The sequence below is a fragment of the Grampus griseus genome (assembly GCF_964374135.1).
Source record: "Grampus griseus genome assembly, chromosome: 2".
Taxonomy (NCBI): domain Eukaryota; kingdom Metazoa; phylum Chordata; class Mammalia; order Artiodactyla; family Delphinidae; genus Grampus; species Grampus griseus.
Window position 1 is genome coordinate 39,700,010 of NC_139018.1, and position 24,478 is coordinate 39,724,487.

Below are 24,478 nucleotides of genomic sequence, written 5' to 3' on the forward strand. Positions count from 1 at the left end.
AACTAATGAAGGACATTTTGCTTCTCCAGAGTAACTGATATGCCTTAATCTTATGGACAATTGAATTTTCAAAAATAAAGAGCATTCTTCTTTGTTTAGATAAACTTATATCTCACCTATAGTAACTCTACAGTTACTAAATGCAGCACCATGCATTTCTTTAAGCCCTAAGGGTTCATCCTGCTATTTAACCCTTTTATCTGTTACCTATTTTTATGTTTTATTGTACACACTTTTGCTAATAAGACAGTTAATGTAATAGATAGATATGAAGGTCTGCTAAATTAAATGATAAAAGCTTTAAAAGTAGTTAATGACATTTAATTTAAATTATAGACTAAACCCATAACATTATTCTACCATACAACCAGATTCCTTTTGTGTGTGTGTATACTAAATCAGATTCTTTATATAACAGTTCCTCTAGGCAAGGCTTTACACTTTGGGGGATCAATATCTACTACAAAATTTTAATATAGGAACTAAATAAATTCATATTTTGTTGGTTTGGGTAGATACTCTTGTACTTAGTTTTTGAAATTACATAAAATTATAGGAATTCATTTCAGATGAAACTGTGATATCAAAGTGAAAACGAACTGGAAAATAATCCATTTACCCATTCTGGTTCCCTGGCAGTTCCTTTAGAACAGAGACTAGATCTTATGACTTCCTCTAACCACAGTCTGAAATGGAGCCCATTTCATGAGAAAAAGAAAGCTGTCTTCTTAGCACCATGCTAAACATAAATATTCTCTCCTTCTCAGGGAGCAAAACATGAGTTAAGTTCTTTGATTTCTCAGACTTTAGGATTCAAAGGACTTTCTAACTGAGGCACAAGCAAAAGTTATATAATGCACTGTATCCAAAAAACCAGCTAACTCCAGAAAACACACAGGGGAGATATCCTTCTCCTAAAAAATGTATAAAACTAATACTGTTTGTGTTGTCATACCTTAAGGCAAGATCTGCCATAGTGTATTCCAAAATAAATAAACAGATAAATAGCTGAAAAAAACAGAAACTAAACAAAACTAAGCCAAAATCCAGAATTCTTTACTAAGGGATATCTCTAAACACATCTACACTAGGTGGCAGCATTACAAAGGAAACTACTGTTACAAAAACCCAAAAATCCTATTTCTTTAAATTATGCTTTAAAAATGATTTTAATTGGTCTCATATAGGTTATATGTTTGAATAAAACTCTCATGGAATTAAATTTTTTTCATTATTTAAACCTTTATATTCCCATATGTGCCTGGCGTTGTTCTAGATGTGAAAATGCAAAGGCAAAGTATGGTGAATTTTCTGGTGCACTTACCACAGTACTTATGAAATTATGTGGCAAGTGCAGTGATGGGAATCGTGCAGGAATCAGAGGAACCAGCCCTATCCATGATAAGGAATGGTGGCGGTGAGGGACAGCTTCTTATAGGAGACTTATGAGTTGAGTATAAAAGAGAGTCAAAGAGAGAGCAAAACCATTTCGGAAAGAAGGTACACTACAAGCAAAGCCAGAGATGAGAAAATGGTCAACACTGTACAGGCAACAAATACTCTGACGTGGTTAGCAGGGGGAAGTGGGGAGGTGAGGCTGGAGAAGTAGGCAGGAGGATGAGATTAATGAGAGCTTTTGTGTATCACGTTAAGGAGCTCTGATTTAATCAGATGTCAATCAGTGCTTCTCAATCTGAGCTGAGGTATGTCTATCACTAAAATATAAACATCAAAATACAGCATTATTTTCCTAGGTCAATTGTATTCATATTTGAGGGAGAAAGGTCAAGATAATTTAACATTAGAGAATTACATAGCTTTTTATACCAAAAAGGGGAGGAGTGATCCAGAAAGTTTAATCAAAAAGTGTTTTTAATGGACTAGGAAACCTGTAATCTAAAGCAACTGTGCAATACAGGATTCATTCATTCTAAGTATCATGGGGTGGGAATTAAACTTCATTTCTACTTTAGTGCCAGTCGTCGTGCCACAAACATAGTAGATGCTCAAATGTTTGAATGATTATAAGTGGAAATTAGTATAATAAATAATAGCCATTTGTGGGACATTTTGGATATAAGAAGTTTGATATGTTAGATTTTCTCAAAATTGAGAAAAATTTTTTCTATATCTTGGTTCTTAGGGGTTATAGCTGTGAGAAGTTCCTAAAAAGAGCTCTAACCAGAAAACAACAATCTCCTGGTCAGACTCAAAACCTTACTTGGTTGGTCTCTAAGCAGGCTGCCTTTACCCCTCTGCCACGACCATTTTGCTTATTTTCTAAGATAACCAGAAGGGGAATGTCACTCCCTTTCTTGTTTTCTCATTGTAGCTCCATCACTTTTCTTTCTCCCCAGCCCACCCCTATACTTCATACTGAGTTCAAAAAATAAAAAATAATTCCTAAAAAAATGATGGGCCATCTCTGTTCTATCATACATTGACATAAATACAGGCAGTAAACACCATAAAATACTTCTTAGCTCTTCTGTCTTCATTCTTCTTAAAGCTAACCCCAGTGGTGAAGCAGTCACTATGCGTACTAGGCACTCAACAAACTCCTTACAACGGCCTTTTGAAGCGTGACCCTTATTTAACAGATAAGGAACATGAGATTTAGAACAGTTAAGTTGTAACACCCAGGCCACACTATAAGTACCAGGACTGCAAGCCAGGACTGAATCAAGAATTATGTGATTCCAAAGCCAGTGCTCTGTCACATTTTCTTGTCCAGTAGGGCTGGGGCTTCTTATCCACTTCATGTTAGAGCTAAGGGCTTCAAATCGGTTTTCTCACATAATGTTCAAGTTGAAGATAATACAGATACATGTATTATACTCTAAACAAACTGATGCTCAAAGAAAAGTAGTAATGTGTCTAAGATCATCTGGATATAGGCAGCAAAGTCAGAAGTTAGTAGTCTGGGTACAGAACCTATGCCTTCAGCCACTGTGTTACACAGTCTTACAGTAAAAAATGGGACAACCAAGCAACTAATTACAAAAGCTGAAAAAAGGTTATGACAGAATATGTATAAGGAATGGTAGTTTTTTAAAGAAACAAGGAAAGCTCTACAAGTAGATGCAGTAGGTGGCTCTTGGAAGCTAAGTACGTGTTTGGAGTTGAGAAAACCATCATTGCACTAAGACAATAGTGCATGTGGAGTTCTCTGGCTGTAGGGTGTTGGGGGGCCGCATCAGAAGGGGTCTTCCCCTTCTCCTGATTAATTTGGAGAAGTCAGCAGGGGCCAGATCATAAATATCTTTGCTTGCCATGCTAAGAAGTTTAGATATATTGCATAGGTCTGTTTTTCTTTCAGCTTTTCAAAATGTATGTCTTCCTTTGATAAAAATCTCCTGCTCTTATATTTTTTATAAACAAAAGTTTTTTTGTGTGTGAAGATGAAGGGAAGCAACTGAGGCATTTTCACATGACATGATATGATTTTCACATGAGGAATTCCACTTCTTGGAAACCTGGATGAGATTAAAAGGGCACAAATCTGTTGGCAGAGATGCAGTTAGGAGACTATGGCAACAGTTCAAGCCAAAGGTAATAATAAGCTGAAGAACTCAATGGCAGGAAAGCAAGAGTGGAAGGAAGGAATGGATCAGGAGGTATATGTACATAGTAAATCTATTAAGATTTAGGAACCAACTGAGTGTAGATAATGAAAGCAAAAGAAAAGTTAAGGACGACTTCCCAATGTTTGCTGGAGTCATGTGTCTACAGTGGTATATTAATCGTGATAGGCATTAAAAGAGGAAAAGCTGTTTCTGAAGTGTTGTTTAGGGGTAGGAGTGTTTCAGTCAAGTACAGAAATATTTAGTCTATAATACAGAAGAATATCCAGATAAAAATATCAAATTGGCAATTAAATGGAAATAGTTATGAGTAGAAATTTGAGAAACAGCAATAGAAACCATGGGCAAGGATGGAGCTGCTCAGGAAAAATATGTAGGATGAGGAGATGACCAAAGACTTTCCTTTCTAATCCACAAACAGAAGTAATCCTTCCTCAAATTATGCACTGTATATCTCTAAAATATATTTATCTTTTCTTTAAATAAATTAGAACCCCTAAAGGAAAAAGACCTCATCCTAATAATCTCTGGATAGCACCTGCTAGAGTAAGTATGTATGGTACATAGTAAATGTGCAATAAATGTGGCTGAATTAATCTATAAAGTTAATTTTACTAAATTCTAGGATGTATGGTTGTATTCAACTTAAGTGGAAGAAAGCATACATAGTCTTTATTACAGTTAATAGTTAAAAAAAGTTCTGTGGACTAATTAAAAATTTCAAGTTATATTTTATATTTCATTTACCTTTCATCACAATAAGAAAACTTCATATCCAGACTGTGACGACTGAGAAAAGTCTTGCTGTCTAAAGGAATTTCAATATTTGACGGATGAGGAATGGGTTCACAAATCAGCACCAAGCATGTCATAGGTGGTTTCTTATACCCACATTGAGATTGGTTACTATTGGTATCATATACATGAATATGGCCTGTGCAGTGAAGTACCTATGTATAAAGAAAAACAAAGCAGTTTTTAAAAAAATTTATGCTAGTAAAAAACAAAATGCAGAGACAGTTGAGTCTGACATGGCAAGTAAGCTTTGATAAAATTTACTGTCATTAGTAGATTACTACATTTTTGAAAATCAATAAATGTTTTCCCTACAACACCACCTATGACCCCTCAGGCACCATAAGATTACTCTTTAAAAAAATTTGCCTTCATACAAATCTGAGCTGATTTTTCACTCATCTGGTCACTGTTTGATGGTTATTTCTTGATCTGATGACTGTGTTTCAACACTGAGCAAAGAAATGATACAACAACGAATAGAAAATTAATCTCTATCAAGATTCAAACACTGGGTGGTTGGCAAAGCCAGTAGCATCACAATGCACATAAGTTCATGCCTCAACTTGGTGAATTACTACACTGTTTGGATGTTAAATCTATAAATGCCAAGGAACAGTAAGTTTTTCCCTCATAGTTCTAATGCTATCTTAATTTTATTTATTTATTTATTTTTGGCTGCACTGGGTCTTTGTTGCTGTGCACGGGCTTTCTCTAGTTGTGGCGAGTGGGGGCTACTCTTTGTTGCGGTGCGCGGGCTTCTCGTTGTGGTGGCTTCTCTTGTGGAGCACGGGCTCTAGGCATGCGGGCTTCAGCAGTTGTGGCACATGGGCTCAGCAGTTGCAGCTCGCAGGCTCTAGAGCACAGGCTCAGTAGTTGTGGCACACGGGCTTAGTTACTCCGCGGCACGTGGGATCTTCCCGGACCAGGGCTCGAACCCGTGCCCCCGGCATTGGCAGGCGGATTCTTAACCACAGCGCCATCAGGGAACTCCTCTAATGGTGTCTTAATATTAGAAATGTCAAGATGTATTAATTTATCTATAAATCAAGTGCATTCACAGATCATTTTTACTTACTTTCCATGTTGCAGACTTTATGTTCATAGTTCTTCCCCGGCTAGTTAGGGTACACTTCATTCTGAGAAAAAAGCTCCGCTGTGTATTTTGCTCTTTACCCTTTTTCACAAGGCCTAATGAAAACATGAAATAAACTTAAAAAACATAATTAAACACACAAATTTATTACAGTAAGAATAGCATAGTCCCCAGCACCCAGGTGCTATTCAATGAAAAGTGTCAACATGAGCACAACTGCTTTGCGCATTTTAACATACCCAAGGGATTTAACACACTTCTAGTAAGTAATGGGTTCACAGTAGTAGTGATTCCCTGAGTTGGTGGGATGAGAATCCATATTTGGGATAGCACCTAATCATTTCACATTCAAGCCAGTAAGGTTGGTCAAATTACAAAGAAATATAAACACTGTATGAATTTGCCCTATAACTGTGTTATCAGTGTACAAAGCACACCCAAAAAAAGAACTTCAGCAAACTCCTCCGAACTTTTACTAGATGTGCTAGCTCAATTTATAATAAATATTCTGTATATTTATAGAACTTTTAAAACAGAAAATTTCTCTTCAATAGCAAGTAACATTTTTATATATCTGATTTTTCTTAAATCTTCCTGTAAAGCAAGCAGGAAATTATCTCTACTTTGTTACTAGGAAAAAAAAAACATGTTGAATGACTTTTCAAAGCAAAGTTAGATTTAAATAAACTCAAGTCTATTTACTCCCATTCCAAGCCTCAGATAACTAAAAAAATGAGATTAGACTCAGGTGACTAAACAAACAGCAACTTGATTTCTCCTCTTCCTTGATCAGTCTGATTCACAACAAATACAAAAATATTCATTATTCAGGATCTGGACTAGATACTTCAGGCAATATAAAGATGAACAAGACACAATGCCTCTCCTGAAGAAGTTAAAAATTGAGTATACGTAGTGAGGCCAATGACAACAATATGATGTAGAGTAAGCGCCCAAGGCTTACAAAAACTCTTTAAAGGAGTACAGAGAGAGATTAGAAGATAACTTCTAGTCAAGGGGAAATCTAGTCAAGGGGAAACCAAAAAGTCCTTCTTAGAAAAATAGACATTAGAATTTCAGTAAGTAGAGATGAATAAGAAGAGTATTCCAGGCAGAAGAACAGAACGAAAAACAGAGAGGTGAGAAAAAACAGCACATATTTGGGGAACAGTGCATAGTCCAGTTTGACTATAATATAAAGTACATGCAGAGGAGTAATGAGACAAACTTAGAAGGGATGGTTAGGCCTATAACTATAGAGGGCTATGGATGCCACAATGAGGAGTTCAGCCTTACATATACAAAATACAGCTTCTAAAAAATTTGAGTTGGGAAGCACAATAGGAACTTAAGGAACATTAATCTAGCAGCAATATATATGATGTGTTAGAATACAATGATGGTAATGAGGGGCTGAGCAGCAGGCAGTAGAAGTGAAAAGAAGGGCAACAAAAGACAAGTGAAGAGGTAGAATCTATAAAAACTCAAAGATTAATGGAAATAAGGGAGAAGAGAACTTTTTAAAAAAGACCTGGAGATTTTGAGCCTAGTATATTGAAAGAAAAGTAACATGTGGAAAAGAAACAAGATAATACGTTTAAATTTAGGCTGCTTAGCTAGAAATACTGGACTCTTGAGAAAGAAGAGTTCTAGTTCATACTCACAATTACAGAATATAGGCAAGTTGGGGCAGTCTTGGTGCTGATACAAGTTATTTGGGTTTACTTAAATAGGACTGAATTTGCCCTCCCTAGAAGCATTTGAAAGTGGATTTTAAAAAGACACAAGAACCACAGTGGTCTTGGTGATGGTATTAGGGATGTGTGTGTGGGGGGGGGTGGGCGATGTGGTAGCAGCAGAGATCCACATGTAAATTCTTTGGGGTATTTTCAGTCCTTCAAAATCTAAACTTGAATTGGACTGACCTTTGGGAACCCAAAGCCTTTGAACTGGGACATGAAGATATTAATAAATTTAAAAACTATGGTAAGTGAAAAGTACTAGCATTTTCCTAATGAAAAAAAGTTTTTAAACAACTAAGTTTTTAGCCCTATAAAAATAAATATTTTATAATAATTTAATGAACTCTAAATCTTATTTTTAGAATTTAAATGAAATAGGACTATGCTGTATAAACAATACCACAGGCTCTTAGTGTATCATCAAAACGTGATGCATTGCAGCAGCCGCGCTTTGCTAAAAGTGAAAATCTGCATTTTTCTTTCCCAACAAGATATCAAAAATTCATTAACATTAGGAATGATTTTTTTAAATGTTCATAATTAAATCACAAATTTATTATAAGAGAGCAGATGTGCTTTGAACGTTCATGTGCTTTAAAAAAACATTTGGTTAAAAACATACATTTAAGCTATAATAAGTAGACTATATCTGATTTAGAATAATGCATTAGCATCATTACCAAATCAAAACAAGACTTCCATATATCCATGCATTTATAGTCTAGCCCAAGGGAAGCACTGAGCTGCCAATACAAACCTCAAAGTGTAAACACTATATTAAACTCATCAACGGCCCACTTAGGTCCTTGCTTAGAGTATATTTACTCCTCCTTTACACAGAATTCTAAAAAGTATTCATTTGCTTTCCAAGTTCACAGTAAGAACACGGCATGAAATTAAATAACAGAAGAGGGCTCCAAGGTGAGAAATGGCAGTAGAATGTAATGAGAGTTGGTGAACATGAAAAGAGCTCTAAAGTACTAAGGAGTGTGGACTTGAGCCAGTCTACCTTAGTTTAACCCTTATTCTGCTGTTTACTAACCAAGTAATCTTCAGCCAGTTATTCAATAACTCTGTAACTCAGTTTCCTCAGTAAAACAGAAATAGTTAACCTCACAGGGTTTTTAAAGGAGTTAAAGCACATAAAATTCAGAAAACAGTGTCCTGGCACAGAGTAATCTCTCAATAAAGGTTAACTATTAGTATAAATGAGGTGAGATTAAACAGAAAACCATAAAAAATTATTAACAAAGAAATATAAATGAGGTTGTTTAATGTAGAAGCAAACAAACTTACACTTAAGTGGGAGAGCTGCAAAGAACAACCACAGAGCAAAATGACAAATTTTCAGTGTGGTAACTTTTGAGTCATGAAAGAAAGATCAAATTATGATCTATATACTCTATTTAAGAAGGCACAGCTGTGAAAAGACTTTAATTCAGTTTTTGTAATTCACAAGGTACTTTTCTCCCAAATCTTGGAAGATTTGATTATTTTTAACAATTCATTCCTGAGTTAAAGGTCCGAGCAGGTCTTTTTTGTTACTGCTAATGTGGAGGCATCCATAATGTAATACTTTCTAACTGAACTGCATAGTCTCAAATTATTGTGAACAACCTGAGGGGTCAGACAGCAGTTATACTCTTTAAAATTGGGGAAACTTTTTTTCTTGGGCATTTAGAAGCTTGAGCCCAAACTGGCACCTCAACTTTAATAACTGTCTAAAATCCTATTATTTGTATTATGACTTCCCCTTGCCTTAAAGTTACATTCTAAATTAACTTCCTTGGTCCTGATTTTCATTTATTTTTCCATTTTATCAATTCTTATATTTGTATAATTATTTATGGATTAGGTGGGCTTTTTAAAAAATTTAGGTATTTTTATGAAATTCCTAAAAAATAGAATAACATGGACTTAACAAAGAATAGAGTAACATTTTATTAAGCATGAAATGAGGTTTGGCCTTAGGTTACAACAGCAAAATTTTTAAATTAGTGACAGTATCCAATTAGGTAAAACCACCTGTCACAATAAATCAAACAATAAACTTTTCTTCTCACCATTTCTGTGTGTAAGCATTTCTCTCATTTCCTCATGGTCACACGGATGGGTAAAATCAAACACACTGTGTCCGGTTAGTTCAAACTGTAAAAACATTAAAAAAAAAAATTAGACCTATAACATAAAATCATAAACACATACAGAAGGGCTCTTAATATGTGGGTATTTTACCTGAGTTAATCCCATGTATTTGTTCACATTATCCGAAATGTAAATCATGTCACCATCATCTGTGAGAACCATAACAAAACCGTCCAAGGCTTTCAAATAAAAGCAATTCATCTGTGCTTTCATTTCATCTTCAATATCCAAATCACCTAAAAAAAGCACAAGAAGAAAAAAATTAGTTAAAAAGTTATACTTAAATGATAGTAATATTCAGATGTTTTTATAAAGTTTTCCCCAGATACTTTATTTAATACATGCAGCATATATTTTTTCTATATATTTAAATTTTTTCTCCTGTCATTCTTTTAACACAAAACACAGTCAAGGCCAGAGGACAGGAAGACTAAAATTAGATTTTCCAAGGGCTTTTAATGATTATTTAAACTAATGAAGCAAGGCAAACCACTGAAAAGAGACGGGTCATGTCATTAGATACAGGTAGGTAGGTAGGTAAGTGCAGCAAGAGAAAAAGAGGGGGAGGGAGGCCAATACCTTAAAATTCCTGAATGAAGCTTTAAAGGCAGGTAATAAAAAAGATATTATGTTACAAAAGAAGTGAGAGTATGACCACCTTCTAAAAGTAATTTCCAATTACTTCTGATTTCTAATTTTTAGACCTATCATGTCCTTGTAAACCAACTCACCAGCATCCAGAAGTTTCCTCACACGCAAATAGCTGATGGTAAGCCTCATAACAGAAGCCTTATCAAGATGTGAGCTCACATTATGGGGAAGTGGCAACTGATGAGCAAGCTCATAAAAAACTTCAGACTCTTTACTTCGTCGAGATCTGGCTGCATCTCTAGACTTCTCTTTTCGACGTTCAGAACTTATCCTATTTAACAAAAGAGGAGGAGGAGGAGGAGAGAAAAAAGACAATACGTGAGTTTGCGTCTGCTTGAATAAAACTCATTTTACATTTTTCTGCTTACCATGAAAGGATAAGAAGATGCCATGTAGTTAAATTTATATATAGAGATTTATCCTACTACATAAATGTATTTTTTTAAAGACAGCTACACAAATTGTTGGATTACTGCAGACAAAAGGAACTCTCACAAGAAGTCCAAGGTGAAGCTTCACACCTGTCCAAAGCAAGTGTTTCCTCCCTGGCACATCAAATTGGAGAGGATGTTTTTGATTTGGCCAAAATCTTAAAAGTAGCCTGTATATCTAAGGCTGCACTTTCATAGCCATTCAAAAGTAGTCTCAACTTAGAGACTTTTTTCCCTCTATGCTACCACATGAGCAATACTGACTGTGAGCTACAGGAATTTATATCAGCATCTATAATCAGCCACTGTTTTCAGCTTGCTTACTCCTTTAGCAACCCCTTACCTATTCAGTATTACTGGCACAAAAGGTACCAAATAAATGCAGGCGTATGGAAGAAAAAAATGATGTGGCATAATACTAAAAATTTAAGAGAACAGTTTAAGAAAAACTAATAAGGGTGTCAATATAATCATACATCTTTAGGGAACTCTTCCAAGAATAAAATCAGTCAGAAAGATTTTCATAAGTCATCCAAGCAGAGCCATCTTCCTTTGCTTCACTGTGTAGCACTACCTATTCCTCCTGACCCAGCTGAAGGTAAACAAGGCTAACCTGGTTCTATCCTTAGCTTCTTCTTTAATAGCTATTGTTTATTAAAACCTACTATGTGTCAAACACTATCCTGTACTAGTTCTCTCATAACAACCTGTAAACAGGTTAAATATTATCCCTATTTTACGGATGAGGAAACTGGGATTCAGTAGGTTAAAAATAGCCATGCTGTAGGAGACAGGATTTCAACACAGGTGGTTTTTTTAAATTTTTACTTAAGTCTCTGCTCTTCCACAAGGCTTTATCTTCTTAATGGAGAATGCTGCTTCTACCTCAAATACTCAGCTGCTCTCCTATGACCCTCAACCTAATCCAATTAAATCAATTATTTATTAAATGTTGAAAATAGCCATTACCATTTATTGAGCACTTAGCACTGTGCTAAGAACCCTGCCAGCATTATTTCACTTAATCTTCCTCATATTCTGTGAATTAAGTACATGATTGTCTCCACCTTAAATCTCTCCTCCCTCCAATGATCTACAAAGTTATGAGGTTCAATCATAGAAGTAACATTCTCAAAAACAAGCAAGGCTCTTCATTCTCAAGAGTATGCTCCTGTTATGCTGTATAATTACAAAGTGAAATTCCAGCAGCGGTGTTGTGACAATAGTGATGATATAATTTTAGCACTTGCTCACGTTTGTGTGCTCATCTGACTTTTATACTTTAATAAGGAATGTGAACATTTGCTATTATTAGTGAACTTTGATACAAAAATTTCAATTCAAGCAAGTAGATCAATTTAACTTGAGTATCTTGAGATTGAAGGTGAGCTATTAAAAATTATTACTACTTGTAACTACTGACCTATACGAATCAGGATTTTCTCAATGCTGTAGAATTTTTTAAAAACACAAAAATATATTCGATGCTATAAGTCTAACATGAAAATCCAAGTGTCCTCAGTCTACAACTTCATTTTTTATTTGCATTAGAACTTCATTGTTCTCATTGATTTTAAGTAAATGTATTAAATTTGAACTTTAAAATGTACAATAATAAAAGTTTAAAAAACCTATCTTATACATGTACTGAAGTTCCTGGGGGTGGGAGAGACATCTAGTGTGTCCCCATTGGCCCTAGCATCTCAGATACTGTTTCTCTCACTTCTTTTCCCTTTTGAATTGGCAGGTAAGAGGCAGCAGTGGAGCGGGAAACAGATTTCTATCTGGTTCAAGTAAAATCACCAAAAAAACAGTGATGATCAATGATCTCATGATAAACCTGAATATTGGTTCAAATGCCACAATTAGTCCAGGTGATCAGAATTTAATCAGCAACTTTCATCAGATTTACTAAGCCCTTTCTTTTAAATTACTCAACCAAATCTAAGCTACCAACAAATTACTACCCAACTGAAACACCTGGTGAAAAACTTAAATCCTTATATTACATGCTATATGCTTTTAAAGGGCATCTGATCAAGCTAACCATGCTGATGGATTATCTCTATATCTTTAGAAATAGTTGTATTGTTCAGAACTTTGAAGATAATGAATGTCCAAGATATGGCAACCAAGTTTTATAAGACAAATCCATTAGAAATGTGAGCTTGGATAGAACATTTAAAGGATAATATATTTAAGCTAGTGAAGACTGTGAGAATAAGAATTTGAGCATGAGCCAGGATTTTGGAAAAAAAGTAAGCCTCAATAAAACAAGTAATATGATATCTCAAGAGTTGACAAACCTAAATTAGATGAAGAAGGTGATGAAAATCAGTATGTCTTCTATTCATAATCAATCTAGACATAAAGCAATCAGGAGACCTGTAATAAAGATTTAATGAAGAAATTTATCTGATGTTCTTCACATGTGACTACAGGAGCTCTTAAAACATTTCTCAGCTTAAAGCTAAAACTTCCAAAATTCTTAATAGTTTTAGCATCTGAACTGCCCAGCTTCTTGTCTACTCACAGGAAGGCTCTTTTTATCAGTTCATACCCCACAGAATTACAGTACTATTGACCACAAATTATTTCTGGTAGAGCATGGAATCTAGGTCCCACAAAGATGAATCCTGTACTATTTATTTACTTACTATTTAGATGGCACAATAAAAGTTTTGTAGACCAGAACAGGCAGATTTTTAGCATGCAAATAAGGGCACCGTTATTCTCTAAATTATCAATTCCATCTATGTTGTTTTTATTAAGTACAGATCAAGTAAAGATAGTCACACTAGAAATCAGTCAAGAGTACAGTAAAAATTCTGTCTTTTGAATAGTTTGCTTACCCATTTCCATGACCATTTTAGAATCAATGTTTGAGTAAACTAGCAGTACAGCTTAATCTTTGTGGTACTATAGTTTTCACATACTTACTATTTCATTATTATTTAGCATACAGTACCGGACAAGAAGCTAGTAGTTATATCCTCATATGATTTTGTATAGGAAATACATTTAGAGCTGCTGTCTTATTAAGCTTCTTGTGTACAGAGTTCATGAATAAGCAATAGCCATTTTACAGAGAAAGCCTATTATTCTTCAGATTAATAAGAACACAGAATAATTGCATATATGTTAATTCATCTGTGTTGTCTACTAATTGCACAAGAAAAGCCTGTTGGCATTCCTAATTGTAAATATTGGTGACTTTAAGAACTGAAGTTAGATCATAATCATTCGAAATGTTAACAGATGAACAGACATTTCTAATAAAGTTAAGGTATAAATTAAAAAAAAATCTCTCAGCTCTATTATTTGCGGCTTTAAAAATTCTTTTTGGCCTTGAAGGTACAAGTTGTTGTTGTTTTGCACTTCTTGTGTATTTCTATAAGATAGACATTCTGAAGTGAAATTCCATGATCTAAAGGATATGGCATTTAAGTTATCCTTTACCAAAAAGATCTGTTTCCATTTTTGTCTCTGCCAACCCATGAATGTGTATTTATTTGCCCATGTGTTCTGTGGTAATATATATTATGGGTCTTTTTTATTGTTTTAATTTTTCCCAAGCTGAGATATGAAATTTGTATATCTCATTGTTTTAGCTGCCCTGTACTTCTTAATGTCTCAGGTCAGAGGAAATTCCAAGGAAATTTTCATTCTTTATTTGGCATTTTGGCCTGCAGCTTTAAATCTAAACATCTATACATGGTGCGTACTATGTACACAGTGGTATTCTAAACTTTTTTCACCTATTAACTTATTTAAACCATTATATCATCACCATGTTACAGATAATGGAACCTGGATAAATAGTTTACCCAAGTTTACACAGTTAATAAATGGTAAGCCTATATTCAAACTTAAGCAGTCTGGCTCTAGAAACCATGCTATTAACACTAGACTATGCTGCCTCTCAGAAACTCATTTTAATAACCAAGATAAGTATTTATAAGTCCAGGGCATTATTATAAAATTCAAAATTGGTCTACTTTACATCTCCAAAGACATAAAAGAGAGGTATAGGGGTTGGCTTTGGAACTTAGGACCTGACCCTAAGCTATTCAGAGGAACTCATGGCCAGGCTCTTTCCTGGAGTCTGCTTATAAATCCAAAATTCTAACTGAAAGGCATCTAACAATGACAATCCTTTCTGCCCCACCGACTACCTGTTCAAGGCAAAGCACCCTTTAATGGGTACTGCCAGCCACTAAGGGGAGAGAATCAGTAATCCAATCAACTCATACATTCCCACTAGACTTTATTTTTAATTTGTGCAGAGGAGCATCTCTGTACTTAATTTGAACATCTTAAGCTCACTATTGTTGGTGTTTTTTAATTTGCTTAACATCCAGATCCCCAAAGTAAAACCAATCTGCATACTTACTTCAGGAGCTCTGGTCAGGCATAAACCAATTGCCAAGATACCTATTTACACAAAGTACCATGAGAGAAAAGATGAAGAGAATTTTCCCCCTTCTAACATTTATTGAGCACTTACTATGTGCTAGGCGCTGTGTATTGCTTTCACTTAAATATAATGCTTTCATATATTAGCTCATTTAATTATCATAACTCTTTAGAGAACCAAAACACTAGATGGGAAGTGGCCTTCCTGAACCTCAGAATAACCATCTTCATTCAAGAACTATTCATTCAATAAGTATTTATTGAGTATTTATCAAGTACCATGCACTGTGTAAGTACTAGGAATATAGTGATAAGCAGAACAGCCCTCATGGAGCATAGCCAGCCTCCCACTTAGTCTACTGAAATAGTTACCTAATGCGATATTCCCAAATGCTGATCTAGCTGCATTGTAATTACTTGGGGACAGTCAATATTTCAGACTTCTGGGCCTTACCTTTGTAAATCTGATTCAGTAGATCTGAAGTAGGGCCCCCAAATCTGGGTTTTTTAAAACTCCCAACATGTATATGATACACAGTGAGATTTAGGAACCACTGACTGAACTAATCTGCACTGTCATTTTCATTCAATTTCGCCCTCAAATCACTACCACAATGATACTTCCAAACGAAGAACTCTGATATTATGTCCTGCTTAAAATCCCATCAAAGGTACACAGGACAAAGTCTAATTATTTTCAGATGAAACCCTCCTTTAGCTAGTTTCCTGCCCATCTCTTCATCCTCATCATTTCCCACATTTCTTCGGCCACATTGTAGTTACTCAAAAGCATAGTATGTTATTCATTTATGGCTCACTCACTCCACTCTCTCTGCTGGGGTATCCTTCTCAATATGTAACTTGGTAAATTTATGTGAGAAACTTTCAAGATTCAATTCCATCATCACTTTGTCTCTGTTTTGTCTTCCAAAAACTGCTCCTCTCCCCTAGATCTGACCACTCTGGTTATTTTGCTATATTTATGTTCCTCTACAGCCCTTAAATCTTCCTGGAGGCAGGAGACTGCCTCGTTCAGTTTTGTGTTCTTAGTAGGCATGTGTGTAAGTGGCTTTAAGTATTTGGCCCAAATCTGCTATTTGACTTTAACTTCAGTCCATGGAAGGTTAACTGCCCCTTCAACATTCTTTTTTGGTATCACTGAATTTGTGATTCACCAGCATTCCTGTGATCCTATAGATTACAATCATAGTTAAACAGCATAATGATGTCAGTACTGGGAACAAGGCATACTATTTGGATTTACTGCAATTATCTGGATATGCACTTTCAAATATAAGTAACCATACTAGATGTTAGAATGGAAAAAAAAAAGCTAAAAATAAAAAAAATTCACCAAGCGGTGTAACAGTGAATAGCACGGATACCATCACCAAGGAGAGTAAGTGATCTTGACAGAGAAGAGATTTACAGCATAGGAAGAGAGCTGAGAAACTAGAATACCTATCTGCTAAAAAGAAGCTTGAAGTTTAAGATTACTTCCCTTATCACTGCAATCTATGTCAGGAAAATGCATGAGTTATAGTTAATGTTGTTAACCAATTAAATCAATACCTTTATCACATTTATGTCTTCCTAGTCCAGCTGGAAACATGAGAGTTGATTCCTTTTATTTTCTATAATCTTTTCCTAGAAACTGTTGTAATTATTATCATAAGACACAAAAGTTTTCAGTAAGTTGATTTCTAATCTTATTGGCTTTTTTTCCAACGGGGGGTTAGCCTTAGACAAGTATTTTAGATTTATTATTAGGAGTATTCTCATCATAAATAGGATTTGTTGTTATATTTTCCATCTAGTAATTGCTGTAAAACCAGAATACTTCAGATAATGTTTAATTTTTTAAAATCCCTCTTAATGGACAAATCAACAAAAATTTGACATTTCAAATTAAATTTTCAGGACGGTTAGCTAGCTATTATTTATAATTAATTTCTCCAGAAAAATGTCTCTGAATTCTAATCAATAAATTTAAAAATGAACCTTTAGGATACTCATGTTAGAGAATATATTCATTTATTCCACAAATGTTTCTTGGTCATCTCCTGTGAGACCGATGCTGTTCTCAGCATGGGACATAGTACAATAAACAAAACAGACCAAGTTCCTACTCCCATGGAGCTTATATTCTAGGACAAATATGTCTTCGTTTCTTGTCTTTATTCAATAGTCGTTACCAGGGTCAATCCCTAACTGACAGAACATTAGCCACAGAAATAATCTTCCCACAAAACCAAGTAATATAAAATTTTAGGAGACAAGGCAAAGTCTACAAAAATTAATCTGTAGTTATATAAGATGTTACAATACAGTAGTATGCAAAAACAGCAGGCTCTACAACAAAATTTGAGTATGAATCCATTTCTCTCTGTGTCTATATAATGCATATTTATGTATATAAATAAATGTATAACTTATAAATGCACAGATAAAACCAGAAAGATACAATATATAAAGTGTTAGCAAAGTTTACACATGTTAACAATAGCAGTTTCAAGATGGCAGGATCACAGATTATTTTGTTCTTTAAGAACATCCACCACTGAACTAACACTAACACTGACACCTGCACTTGTCAGAAAAATCTGAAAGTAGTCATCTTTTAAACTTGTCTTCTAAAAAGACTAACTGAAAACAAGTTAAATTTTTTCTTCATTTTGGAATAACGCAAGAACAATCATATTTTTTCCAGGGAATGGAAAGTAAAACTGAGTAAGCAATATAATTCAGTATTTTCAGTTTCTCATTCTAATCTAATTTTCAGATTTTGAAAATTCATCATTTTGTAATTAATTTGAAATTCCAAAAGGCAGGTGAAATGGTTTATAACAAAAAATATTAAGAATACATATACTTGTATTATTTTTGAAAGCAGCTTTAAAATTTCTTGGTTTAGATGATAATTATCTTACTAACTTACTAACTTAAGATCTCTTAAATGTCCACAATTAGAGAAAGATGGATTATTCACTTTCCAATAACCTCACAAAAATGCTTAGTTTTAACACTCGATTTTCTAATGTTGCAGTAAAATAAATAGGGGGAAAAAGAATCACTTTTAAATTAGAGGGTACATTCTGAAAATGAAATCTGTATCACATCTGAGATAGCATTAATATGTAAATGTTTTATCTATGCACTAATTAAATTAATTAGCTAATACATTTACATCTGTTTAATGACTGTGTATTGAAGTTCTGTTTGGAAAAAGAATATGCTTTTGTTTTTAGATTATTCTTAACTAGTGATTTAAAAATCAACTCTCTCAGTTCAGAATTGGTATTGAGCCTCTCAAAAAATCTTTGATCCCCTACAATATATAAAGTACTAGATAAATTTTAAAAATGTGAAGCTATTACTCTAAGATGGAGGTTCTCAAACTTTAGCTTCCCTCACAATCAGAGTTTCCAATTTGAAGGGCTGGATGGGGCCTGAGAATCTGCAATGCTAATAAATTAGCAGATAATACCAAAGATGCTGGTCTGGAGAATACCGTGAGCCCCTCTGCTCTAAGAAAATACTTCATTATGTGTCCTTCAAAAATGCCCAGAGAAGTAAAAGATTGTTCATCAACACTCAAAAATTGTCTACTAAATACCTTCTCTTTAAAAATCTGCCCAAATGCTTTACAAACAGGGAAAACATATCCAGACTCTAAGACATTAACATAGCCACATACTTAGAACTCAGTAACTATAAAATACAATATGGACTTACACAAAATTAATCAATGGTTGACCTGTGGTCTGCATCACAATCACCAATAGAACTTTTCCCCCCAGATGTTTGTACCTAGATCCCAATCCTGGAAATTCAACTTGTAGGCTTGGCATGCCAGTTTAAAATACAGTCTTCTGTGTACAACATGATTAATAAATTGGCACTGCTGTATGTTATATATGAAAGTTTGTAAGAGAGTAAATCCTAAGCATTCTCATCAGAAGAAAAAACTTTTTAAAAAATTTTGTATGTATGTGAAATGATGGATGTTCCATAAACTTATTGTGGTAATCATTACATGATGTATATAAGTCAAATCATTATGCTGTCCACCTTAAACTTATACAGTGCTTTACGTGAATTATATCTCAAGAAAACTGGAAGAAAAAAATAGACGAAGTCCAATTAAAAAGTAAAAATAAAAAAGAATCTTCCAGGTGATTCTGATGAGCAATCCTAGCTGTTCAAGGTTTGTGTTTCATTTATAGGTGCTTGTAAAGTTTACACATTCCTGAGTCCCATCCTAAATTTACTGAATCAGAACCTCTGCGGATGGGTACCTGGGAACCCTTATATTAATTAAACACCCAGGTGATTCTTAAGCCACAGAAATTTGAGAACCATCAGCAGATCTTATAGCAGAAGTTTAACAGGTTAGCCAGCAAATCTGAAAACAGAAAAATTTATTTGTAGCTGCAGCTACCTACACATACCATGATAACTGTGTTTGTCAGGCAGAACACTGAACTGAGTGGATTGGGCAATACTATGTAGAACGAAGTACAATTGCTGGGAATAAGAAGCTAGAGGTACCACTCAATGACAAGCCAGTAATAAAGTATGTGCTTAGTAAAAACCATAATTTTCCTCAAAAAGATCAGAGCATAATTAGGCTTTAAAGATGACCAAATGAAAAATGTGATAATGGTGCGACGTTTTTTCAATTCTCTGTAATAATTTTTTATAAATCACCTTTTAAACTCTTTATGAATGCCACAAACATCAAAGGATTGAGACTCACTGTCCGTGAGTAACAGCTGTGTGTTAATGGCTTTCCCGAAATCACGTCACCTACGCTACTACCCTTCTCCCTTAGCATTTACCTCCCTCTCAGCTTGTAAATGCCTTTCTGTTTCCCTTATCATATGCTTTCCGATAGTAGTAGAACTGAGACTGGAAATCAAGGTCAGTGACATTAAACTTTATGCATGTGTATATTCAGAAAAATGTATCCTTAATTATTTGCTTAAATATAACGATACGTAAGTTATAATAATCAAGTTCTTTCTTATATAGTAGGAAAAAAATCACATGGAATGAAGGTATACACACAGAAATCACACCCTGAAGATTTTTCCTGTTCAATTCTAAGCCGTGACCATGATGAAGTTTCTGGAAACGATGACAAAAGAGAAGCTCTTCTGAAGCAAATGTCTTGATTTTCCACCTACACCAATCCATCCTATCCAATGTTACCAACTAAAATTTCAACTAACCCTCTGATCCCGTTTCTTTGTCTATAAAAAGAGGATAAGTAATACTATTATTAAGTGGCAGCTCTCAGATTCCACCTAGGAAGGATGCCTCTGTATTTAATACGGCCGATGCCTTTCCACACGTCAGATGCTTAACATATAATTTTTAAATTTAAATTAAAAGATTAAAGAAATTTAGGATGTTTTTACTTAGGAATAGAAGGAAGAGACATGATAACTACCTTCAGATATTTGAAAAGGATGTCACACAGAAGGCAGATTTCATAATTTATGCAATTCCAGAGAGTAATAAGTGGGAGTTACAACATGGCAGGGTTTGCTCAATAGAGTTAAGCAGTGCTGAAGGTAAGCTATAAGAATTTTTAAATCTTATTCTCATTTTGGTGGCAATGTAAGAAAAAGAAAAGGAAAAAAGCATGTTATGGATCATCTAGAAGATCTCTATATAGATCTCTATCATTGTTAGAAACGTTCTGTGTTTGAAGTTGCATTTGTTTATGATCAAATTGGTACCAAATGATCACTAAAAGGAACAGGGTTACATTTTTAAACATGGTACACACAGATTGAGGTCACTGGGCACATCTCAAAGGTTCACAAGGATTACTTTGCTCCAGAAGAGATCTAAACAGTAGTCAGGGTTGAGAAATGCTGGGATAAAGAACTTTCTAACATTTAAAGCTGCAAAAATGTGAGAGTGCTTTTTGTGTGTGTCTAAGAAAATTCTCACAGCAGACTGGCAAATTTGTAAACACAATTATAGAAGATACTCCTGTGATGGCTGATATTAAAATAAATAATAAAACAAATTAAAAAAATTCAATCCTAAAGTCAATTATTTTGCAATAACCTCAAACTTAAATCACACTGTACTAAAAAATAAAACATGGAACACATAATGGATGAATCAATTAACACCAAAAACTGAATGTTCAACTATGGCCTGAGCCATCAACAATTCACTGCTCTGCCTGACAAATTAGATGCACAAATATCTGCTGAATAAATGAATGTGCAATAATATGTTACAGGCCATGGTGGTTAGGTGCTAGAGTAGTGGTCTAGGGTTGAAAAAAATTTTTGAATCATTGAGATAAATCAACTTCTTCATATTATCCAAGAAAATATCCCTTCCTCCACTCACAATGAAGGTTCTATTGATTTGACACATAACTCATTTAAACATTTTAGCTATGTTACCTGCAAAGGTAGGCAATTTCCAACTCTCCTCTGCAAACAGACTAAATAGACATTTAATGAAGTTCTGACATCAAAAGAGCATGGAAAAGTAGGCTTTCTTAATTTCCCATCCTGTAACAGCCACACAAATACCCTTGAGAATATTCTTCTTCCTTTACTATTATCACTGTAGAAAATGATTATTTTAGAATAACCTGTCTACACAAAAAAACAAGTATCTTCACTTAATTTTCAAAGGCCAGACATTCATGGAAAAATAGCAATGTAGAGGAAAAGCACCACCAACTATTCTACTACTATTATAAGTTCACTGATGGTTTGGCTCAAAAGGACATCAGCCTTTGTCAGACTGTCCTAAAGAAGGTTTGAAGGATTCTAAATAATACCATGAGACTTCAAGGGAGTGAAACTCTTCTGAAAACAACTTAATAAATATAATAATAATATGGATATAATTGGTTTCTAGTTTATTAAGCCCTTACTTTGTGCCAAGAATTGTTATGAGTGTTCCACATGGGTTAATATGTCTTTTGTCCTCACAACAATACTATAAGGCAATTGCCCTTACCCTAATTTACGGATGAACAAAGTGAGACCTAAAGAGGTAAAGCAACTTGTGCAAGATTACACAGCTAAAGTGGAAAAGTAAGCAGCCAGCCTCTAGAGCCAAACCTCTTAGCCATCAGTCATTCATTACTACATCTTTCTTAAAGAAATGAAAGCCTTAGTCCAGAGAAGAGATTTTAAGCTTTCCCAAAGCAAGAACAATTGTAGACCAACTAGATTTGATAGAGAACTCTGCAGAATATGAATTCTGGTGATTTGCAACAAAAACCTATAGCCCAGCATTGATCAAGAGTCCTGTATAAGGAGATAATAATCTACATCAAGACAATCAAATAATCTACAAAAAGACATTTGACTCATGTAATAAGGGAACCCCATTGACATTTAAAAATGAATAGTCCAAGCAGGGAAACGGGCATTCATCCAAGGGACTGATATGTGGATACTAGAAGACAGAGGGAGTTTCTTTTTTTTTTTTATCATCACAAACTGTATGCATGCAGACATGGGAATGCTTAGTGGCCATAATTCATACCATATTAATAGCTTGTCAATGGCAGAATGAGGCCAACATGCAAATCAAGCAAAATATAAACCAAGTAATATTCAAGAGAAAGCCTGAGATTACACTTTAAGGACATCACTTAAGACTCTGGATCTAACTGTCCCTTAAACCAAAGCTAGATTGTGTGAGCTAGTAACAGCCTCCCAGCCCACACCCCCCAAACTAGTTTGAGCTGTGTTTCATCACTTGCAATAAAAAGAATCCTAATACACTTACAAACTGCCAGTGTTTCATATTAAAAACAAACTTTAATGATGATAAAGTACAAGAAAAGGGCACTCTCAAATACTGCTAGAGAATGTAAACTGGTCTAAACTTTCTGGAAGTTTAGAGTAAATTTAAGAAATGTTTGCTAAAGATGAAACAAGGGTAAAGATATTTTCCACATTTGCCTAGCTGATTTTCCCCAGCCATACACGCCTCTTAGTAAACTTTTTACTCAGTGTTCTAAGTACATAGAATTGGCAGGCACTAACCTTTAACATACCTTAAAATAGGGTATTGAGATCTTTTCAAGGCCAGTACATGTTACCTAGCTATATTTATTAACAAAAGTGTTTTCTGACCTGGTTTTAATAGATACTATAAATGTTTTTAAGTGATGAAAAATTACAATTCGAGATTCAAGAAAGTTCTAAAGTAGCACAAGAGATGCCCCAGCATAAGAAAAATTCCTATCAAAAGTGCAACATAGAAGAGCAATAACGACTTCCAAAAAATCCTTTTAAAAATCTTAAAATCGTCCTCTGCTTTCTTTGTTCATTCAGTTATCCTTTCATTTTGTTCATTTATTCATTCAAATACTTAGGAGGTCACTGTATGCCAGTAATCTCTTCTCCATCACAAGTTTCAAATTCAGTCTATTTGTGATCTTGCTCATTGAAACATGTTTCAATTTTATAACTGAAAAAAGGGGAAGGGGTCACTTTAAATAAATTTGCTTAGCATCTGAAATCATGAGAAAAGATCTATATATAAGAATAGAAATATATTCCAACTCAAAGACTTAAATGTTCTGCCTTTAAACCTTGTTTATTTTTACCATACTATTATTCAGTTGGAAAAAAATTCTCACAAACTATTAGGAAAAGTGGAGAAGCACAGGGAACTGTCACTAATGAGTGAAAACTGCAATATAAGCTAGGAGACACTTTAAATATATTGTGACTTTCAAAACAACTGGTAGAACTACAAGAACTACGGTAAGTTATGTTCCATCACTAATTTTTGTCCCATTTACAAAACAATAAATTTTGAAAATCATACTTGGAAATAATCTTTATGTTTAATATTATAACCAAGTGAAATTTTTAAATGAGGACACGCATAAATAACAGGTGAGATCACCAGAACAACTAAAAGATAACATCTTGGGAACAGTTATTTTATAAAAATAAGTCATTTCAATTATAGTTTTAAGTTCTTTAAAACAAAGTTACTAATGAAATGGGACTTTATCAACAATAGAACAGGTAGAGACCATTTTAAACAGTAAGTATTTTTCTGAAGAAGTACTGGCACATCAAATCTTTCTAAGTCACTAGAAAAACTTAATTCTCATTTTAGAGTTGCTTAATCTCACTTCTGATAAAGCTTCCAGTGGCAACTGTTCTCTGCTGTTAGTTTTAAGTTTAATTATTCACAAACTAACCCTTAAAAACACAACCACTTCAACAAATCTATTATGATACCTACTACCATAAAAACAGAAAATAACAAGTGTTGGGAAGGATGTGGGGAAATAGGAACCCGTGTGCACCGTTGGTGGAAATGTAAAATGGTGCAGCCACTATGGAAAACAGTATGGGCAGTTCCTTAAAAAATTAAGTTACCATATGATTCAGCAATCCACTTCTGGGTATACATGCAAAATAAGTGAAAGCAAGATCTCAACGAGATATTTGCATACCCATGTTCATAGAATCACTATTCACAATAGTCAACAAATGGAAGCAACTGACAAAAGAAATGTTCACATGTTGAGGTGTGGGGAAATCATTCTGGCTTATACATAAGTTAACTTGAATTTTATGCTAACTAGAACAGACTGTG

The 24,478-nt window shown here is 34.4% G+C and overlaps 1 protein-coding gene and 1 long non-coding RNA gene across 3 annotated transcripts in view; one reads left to right on the forward strand and one right to left on the reverse strand.

Moving 5' to 3' along the window:
* Positions 1 to 20,872, forward strand: part of LOC309818256 — a 35,451-nt gene extending 14,579 nt beyond the window's left edge. Inside the window, exons 2-4 of one of the 2 annotated variants that reach the window (XR_014296328.1) lie at positions 4,076 to 4,130; positions 10,065 to 10,331; positions 19,895 to 20,872. This is a non-coding gene — a long non-coding RNA (uncharacterized lncRNA). The remainder of the gene's footprint in view (positions 1 to 4,075; positions 4,131 to 10,064; positions 10,332 to 19,894) is intronic. The other variant, XR_014296329.1, reaches the window with a different exon arrangement.
* Positions 1 to 24,478, reverse strand: part of HIF1A (hypoxia inducible factor 1 subunit alpha) — a 41,395-nt gene that overhangs the window by 11,390 nt on the left and 5,527 nt on the right. Inside the window, exons 2-6 of the mRNA XM_082647825.1 lie at positions 10,094 to 10,284; positions 9,453 to 9,598; positions 9,281 to 9,365; positions 5,458 to 5,570; positions 4,332 to 4,534 (exon numbers count right to left, since the gene is read on the reverse strand). Coding sequence (XP_082503951.1) covers positions 4,332 to 4,534; positions 5,458 to 5,570; positions 9,281 to 9,365; positions 9,453 to 9,598; positions 10,094 to 10,284 — 738 coding nt within the window. The remainder of the gene's footprint in view (positions 1 to 4,331; positions 4,535 to 5,457; positions 5,571 to 9,280; positions 9,366 to 9,452; positions 9,599 to 10,093; positions 10,285 to 24,478) is intronic.